At 37.9% G+C, this 7500-nt stretch overlaps 1 protein-coding gene across 1 annotated transcript in view; it reads left to right on the top strand.

The window, feature by feature from the left end:
- The window catches only part of LOC135199527 (putative neural-cadherin 2), a gene marked incomplete in the record, with an annotated part of 106858 nt that overhangs the window by 68681 nt on the left and 30677 nt on the right, over window positions 1–7500 (top strand). The window contains 3 exon segments of the mRNA XM_064227657.1: window positions 1763–1940; window positions 3730–3963; window positions 4083–4246. Coding sequence (XP_064083727.1) covers window positions 1763–1940; window positions 3730–3963; window positions 4083–4246 — 576 coding nt within the window.

The following is a 7500-nucleotide window of genomic DNA, read 5'->3' as shown; positions in this document are numbered from 1 at the left end:
AATTTTTTTTCGCGTCCACTTATTTTTCCCAGTTCTGAAAACCCCGTTCCCAGACTTAGGGGTTTTGGTAACGTATGGAGCAGACTGCATATATTTTGCTATGGATAAAAATAGAAAAAAATAGACCACCTTATTTTATCAGGGTGAAGGTCAAGATTCCCTTGTATGGGATCTTTTCAGAGTTCTGAAATGATTGGAAAAAAAGCTTTAAGCATTTTTCTGAGCCTGATAAATACGATCCACTATAAAGGAGATCTCAGTCGTGACGAAGTATATATATCTATTTTTATTATGCTTGATATTGTGATTTGAACCGAGGTCAAGACAGTGACGCTGTGCTAAACAGTGTTGTTTTATAAAGTTCAGCTTCTTTGTCAACATTAGGCCTATGGAATGACTACAGAATCTAAATGATAAAAATATAAATAATCCAGGAAACAGTCTTTTAATTCCATCCTCTTGACCGCGACTTAGCCAAGAAGTTTATTTCATATATTGTTCATCCTCCTGTTCACTGTTAGGCCTATGGTACACCTCAAAGAATCTGGGAATAAAGACTATAGATTTTTAATTTCAGCCTCCCGACCACCGTTAGGCCCATGGTGCGTCTCCAAGAATCTGAGTGTGTTTCAGCTTTCTGGTGACCACTAGGCCTATAGCACGTTGACAATATGAAAGATCCCCTGTTAAATTTTAGACTGTTGTCACGTCAGGCCTACGGTACGTCTCCGAGAATCTAAAAGCCAAAAGTTTAATATTTCCGGTAAGTCTCGGGGAATCTAAAAGCCAAAAGTTTAAATATTTCTCTTTTTAATAGACATATGGTACTTCTCCAAGAATCTAAAAGCCAAAAGTTTAAATATTTCCCTTTTTAATAGACATATGGTACTTCTCCAAGAATCTAAAAGCCATAAGTTTAAATATTTCCCTTTTTCATAGGCCTGTGGTAAGTCTCCAAGAATCTAAAAGCCAAAAGTTTAAATATTTCCCTTTCTAATAGACCTATGGTACTTCTCCCAGAATCTAAAATCCAAAAAATTTAAAGAGTTCCCTGTTTAATAGGCCTATGGTATGTCTTCAAGAATATAAAAGCCAAAAATTAAAGAGTTCCCTTTTTAATAGGCCTATAGTATGTCTCCAAGAATCTAAAACCAAACAGTTAAATACTTCCCTGTGTAATAGGCCTATGATACGTCTCCAAGACTCTAAAAGCCAAAAGTTTTAAATGTTTCCCTTTTTAATAAGCCTATGGTACATCTCCAAGACTCTGTTAGGCAAATGTTTTAAACATTTCCCCTTTTTAATATGCCTATAGTATGTCTCCAAGAATCTAAAAAGCAAAAAGTTAGAGTTCCCTGTTTAATAGGCCTATGGTTCGTCTTCAAGACTCTAAAAGCCAGAGGTTTTCATATTTTCCATTTTAATAGACCTATTGTACGTCTCCAAGACTCTAAAAGCCAAAGTTTAAACAATTCCCTTTTTAATAAGCCTATGGTACGTCTCCAAGACTCTAAAAGCCAAAGTTTAAATAATTCCCTTTTTGATAAGCCTATGGTACGTCTCCAAGACTCTAAAAGCCAAAAGTTTTAAATATTTCCCTATGGTACGTCTCCAAGAGTCTGAAAACCAAAAATTTAAAGTGTTCCTTTTTAACAGGCCCATGGTACGCCTTCAAGCATCTCCCGGTCATCATTAGGCCTATAGCACTTCTTGAAGAATCCGGGAGAGACGAAACATCAATCATTCTCTTTTTTGTTTCCAGCCTCTTGACCGTGACCCGCCCAACGGAAGGTCACAGTGGCGCCTGAGGGTCAAAGTGACGGACGGAGAGTACGACGCTTACACGGCAGTGCACGTTAACCTGAAGGACATCAATGATAACGCCCCATTCTTTCCTATTTCGACGATTAATGCCACCATCTCCGAAAACACGCCCGAGGGTGAGTTTGGAATCTCTCTCTCTCTCTCTCTCTCTCTCTCTCTCTCTCTCTCTCTCTCTCACTGAAGGACCTGGAGCAACCCGAACAAGCTGTAAGATCTGTAAGGTTTCCCTCTCTCTCTCTCTCTCTCTCTCTCTCTGGTTTTATAACAGGCGTTCTCTGCTGATAAGGGAATATCAGTCTAGGAATTCTTAAAGTTGTCCTCTCTCTCTCTCTCTCTCTCTAAAGGTATGGGAATATCAGCGTGGATACTGTGTGGTGTGTGTGTGTGTGTGTTTTACCAGTTCTCATCAGCTCTGGGATTATGAGGCTGGATATTCTTTGATTTTTTTACCTCCTCTCTCTCTCTCTCTCTCTCTCTCTCTCTCTCTCTCTCTCTCTCTCTCTCTCTCTCTCTCTCTCAAACTGTTAACAGAAAAACACTCTTCCTTCTGTCTTATCTCACTGGAGCTGCGGGCGAAAGGAAACAAAAACCTCTTTAAGCCATTATATCTTCACCTTCTCTCCGTGTGTACCTGTAGGCCTAAGGTTAGGATCTTTCTTGTTGAAGCTCCCTTACAGTTTTTTTTTATATTTATGGTTTTTTGTGTATGTCTCTGTAGCCTTGGAAACTAGTGCTATATCCTGACACATTATCTCCCTGTAAAGATGAGCAACAGTTGTTTTTTTGTGTGTGTGGTTTTTTTATATATGGAAAGGTTGTATTATTTTGCTTTTTTTCTCTGTAGCTTTAAGACCTAGGCCTATCCTGACGCGTTATCTTCCTGTAGAGATAAGCATCCGTTGTTTTATTTGTGTTTTTTTTTCATGCGTGGAAAAGGGTTGTGTGTGTGTGTTTTTTTTCTGTAATCTTAGAAACTAGGCCCATCCAGACGCGTCATCTCCCTGTACAGTTGAGCAGTCATTGTGTGTGTGTGTGTGTGTGAGAGAGAGAGAGAGGAGAGAGAGAGAGAGAGAGAGAGAGAGAGAGGAAGGGTACTTACACTAACGGGCCATTTTGTCTAGTCACTTCAAAGAGTACGGTAGAAGACTTTCACTTTTTCTTGTTGGAAAGTTTTCACTTTCTCTTCAATCTTTTAGAATACTTACCATTTACTTTTCCCCCTCTTCTTGGTATAAGGTATAAAAATAGTATAAAGTTTAATGGTATAAATTGTATGTTAAGGAAAAACCCTCTCCTTATCTTTATCTTGTTGTCAAACCACTTTTAAGCCCTGTTTATCCGAAATTCTTCAATTATCTCTCTCTCTCTCTCTCTCTCTCTCTCTTTACCAAGAGTTTTCTTCAGCTATGGGGATATGTCTGGAAATCCTTTTTTTTTTATCTCTCTCTCTCTCTCTCTCTCTCTCTCTCTCTCTCTCTTCCAGGATTCTATCTCGTTTTTTCAGGAGTCTATGTCTCTCTTCCATGAGTCTCTCTCTTTTTTCAGTAGTCTCTCTCTCTCTCTCTCTCTCTCCTCTCTCTATTCCAGGAATCTCTCTTCTCTTTTTCCAGTAGGCCTCTTTTTCTATTTCCAGGAGTCTCTTTCTCTTTTCCAGTATCTCTGTTCCTAATTTTCCAGGGGAGTCTCCTTTTCTATTTCCAGGAGTTTTCCTCTTCTTTCTTTTCCATTTTACTCTCTCTCTCTCTCTCTCTCCCTCCCTCCCTCTCTCTCTCTCTCTCTCTTTTCCAGGGGTCTCTCTCTCTTTTCCAGGACTCTCTCTCTCTCTCTCTCTCTCTCTCTCTCTCTCTCTCTCAAACCTACAATCTCAAAACTCCAACCCTTCTTCTTCTTCTTCTTCCTCCACAGGGGCATCCGTGGCCCAGGTGTCAGCCACGGACAACGACGACCCGCGCGAGGGGCACAATGCCCGCCTGGTGTACTCCCTGGAGAAGAACGTCATAGACGAGGCCTCCGGGAGGCCCATCTTCGCCGTGGACAGCGATTCGGGTCTTATCACGACCGCCCTCTGCTGCCTCGACAGGGAGAAGACCCAGAGGTACTCGATCCAGGTGGTGGCTACAGACGGCGGCGGACTGAAAGGTAAAAATTTTTGTTGCTGATGCTGTTTACGTTGTTTATGCTATTTGTTTGTGTTATAGGACTGACGATGATGATGATAATAATCATTCTCTCTTCTTCTTCTTCTTCTCCTCTCGAAGGGACAGGCACAGTGTCCGTCGAGGTCTCCGACGTGAACGACGTCCCCCCGCGGTTCTCCAGGTCGGAGTGGACCCTGGATGTGTCCGAAAGGCTGACCCCAGACAACGTCCTGGCTACACTGACGGTCATCGACCAGGACGTCTCGAATAATTTCACATTTAGGGTGAGTTGCGTTTTTTTTATTTTTTATTTTTTTTTTTTTTTTTTTTTTTTTTGGGGGGGGGGGGGAGTTGGGTCCTCTCGCCTCTGAAGAGGAGGACTCTCTCTCTCTCTCTCTCTCTCTCTCTCTCGAGTAGTGCCATTTTGCTTGGTGAGACGTACCTGTGCACAGTCTGATAAATCAACCGATATCATGCGTTTAACACACGACTAGAAAGCGAATTATATCTAGAAGTGTTCGTGAATTGACGGCGATAAGATTAGTGTGAAAATAGTAGGATAAAGCGTCTACTAAGTTAATTTACCGAGTGAAGTATTGTAAATCAGATCAAGATGGCAGTAAGCTCAATGCGGCAGGAGATGGAGAAATCTGGCGTTTCTTGCAGATCTGCAATATGATGAGTTAGCAGGAAGGGAACTGGCATTTCTCATCTACGAGATCAATAACAGCCCAAATCAAAAAGACACAAAAGTATTCATAGAAATATTGGAAGGATGTGATCCTTTAAACTGGAATAAAACATTAGAAAACATCATGAAAATAATTGAAGGATTTCCAAATAAAATTCAAATGGTCAAGAGACTTATAAAGAAAATTTACATCAATCAACATATTCCGACAAAGAAAATGAATAAGGTGAACACTAAATATACTAATTGATGCAATAGGAAAAAGAATGCCAAAATCATGCAAACTGTGTAAGGTGTGGTATAGCATAGTCAATCCACAAAACCTGATCAGAAAATGTTCAACATGCAACATTCCCACGCATACACAATGTGCTGAGGTCATGCAAAATACGTGTAAGGATACCAGAGTATTTTGCTCAACATGTCTGCCATGGATAGACAATGTTATTAAATCAAGACTTAATGTGCAAATAGTGGAAGATGAAGAAGAAGAGGAGGATGAGGAAGAAGAGGAAAACGGAAGAGAGGAAAACTAAACTGAAATGACGGAAAAATTAATGAGAACAAAGAACAAGACAAGAGTATGGATGCAGAGATACTCATAGATAATACATATGAGGCAATCAAGCAGCATACATACGAAGAAATAAATTATGACATAACACAAAATAAAATCCCGAAGAGGCTTTACACAGATCTGCATACTGATGGGATAGAGATAGAAAAAATCGAAAAGAAAGACAAAGTCTGCACCCTTTTGAAAAAAGGGAACTGCAGATTCGGTGAAAGATGTTACTACAAACATCCCAAGGTATGTCACAACTATGAAATCTATGGTAAATGTGCATACCTAGACGGCTATGAGGATGAATACAGAGCTCTACATCCAAAAATATGCAAAAACCTAAAAGAAGGAAAAGGATGTAAGTTCGACAAAAAATGTAAATATATGCACCCTGTAGCCATGAATCAAAATCAATTAAATAATCAATTATATAATAAAATCCAAAATAGAAAAGAAACAAATAAAGAGAAGAAAAAAGAACATGAAGTGAAGGAAAAACGCAAGCCATCACCGCGATATGGAGTTTCAGCAAAGAATTTCCAAGCATCAGCTCCAAGATATAGCCCAAGATACAGCTCAAGAGATAAATACTGTATATACGATGCTAGGGGATGGTGCAGATACGGAGGAAAATGCAGATTCAGACACAAAATGAATAATTATGATGAAGGAAGATCAAATATTTTGGAAAAGTTGGATTTTTTAATGTCAGAATTTCTGGAAATGGAAAGGGGGGAAAGAAAAAAGACAACATACCAGTACAGGAAAGAGACTTGGGAAAATCCTTATTATTACCCATATTAAATGAAGGAGATAACACGCAAACCATCATAGTGATGAATGTGCAGGGTTTAGTTACGAGTAACTCAGAAAGAAAAAATAGAGTTCTTAGAAGAACTATCCCAAATTGAAAAGAAAATAGATATAATGAATATAAGTGAAACCTGGTATTCCCAAGAGACTGGTAATGATGATCAAATAAAAGGGTTCCAAACTTATAGATCAGATATATGGGAAAGACAAAAAACAAGGAAAAATATATAAGAAATATAGTAACTCAGAATGTGAACTAATAGCGGTAGAATTTGAATCTGAAAAATTAATGGAGTTTGACACAATAATAGAAAAATTGGATGATATATGTAGAAAACACAAGGACTGAACTATTTTTCTATCCGGATACTTTTAACTTTACTTTTGTAGACTGGAAAGAACAAATAGGAGATTGTGGTTGTATTTATGCATATAAAAAAGAGAGTAGTAGTAGTGCAGAAGATAAGAGACATTTTGAAAAGCTATTAGAACACAACATTCAACAAATAAATCACCTGCCAACAAGAAAGGAAAATACTTTAGACCTAGTATTTGTGAACGAGGTGAATTATGTTAAAGAAATAATAGTTTATAATGCGAGTATTTCAGACCATAATGTCATAGAAATAATAATCCATTCTGAAGGATATGGAAAATACAATTTCTACAGTAGAAATATAAAATGGTTGGAAATAAATGAAGAATTAAAGACTGGGATAACATTTTTGTAAGTGATGATATGCAGGTAAATACAGGGATATTATATAAAATATTAGAGAAAATAGTGGATAAATATATACCATAGAAGATAAGTAAACATCAGTCATGCATACCAAGAGACAAAGGATTGTTCCAGGAAATCAGAAAGTGGAAAAAAGGTCTTGCAAAAGAAAAAAAATGCATGGAAAGTGATAGAATATACAATCAAAGAAAATGAAAAACGGACTTGGAAGAAAAAAACCCTAGTAAATATCCAGCAAAACCCCAAAGTATTGTACTCGTATGCAAAAAAATTGATTAAAAGAAGAATAAAAATAGGCCCTCTAAGAATTGAAGGGAGATTAACGAATGAAAAAGAGGAAATATGCAACATATTGGCAGAAAGATATAAGAGAGAATTCACCCCTAGAATTGATAATGAAGATAATTATACAGAAATAAGGGATGAAAATAATGAATATTTATCAGACATAGATATTAATGAAGCCGATATTGTACAGGCTATTAATGAAAATAAAAATGGAGCTGCAGCTGGGCCTGATGGTGTCTCTGCTATTTTGTTAAAGAAAGTAGTTCATTCTATCGCAAAGCCACTTTTAATATTATGAAGACAAAGTGTAGATACAGGCAAGATTTATGATGAGCACAAATTAGCTTATAATACCCCTACTTTCAAAAGTTGATCAAGACTAGAGGCAAGTAATTATAGGCCTGTGAGTCTAACATCACATATTATGAAAGAATATGAA

The sequence above is a fragment of the Macrobrachium nipponense genome, chromosome 25, assembly GCF_015104395.2.
Source record: "Macrobrachium nipponense isolate FS-2020 chromosome 25, ASM1510439v2, whole genome shotgun sequence".
NCBI lineage: Eukaryota > Metazoa > Arthropoda > Malacostraca > Decapoda > Palaemonidae > Macrobrachium > Macrobrachium nipponense.
Note: the sequence above shows the minus strand (reverse complement) of the source record. Positions and strands in the feature narration are given on the sequence as shown.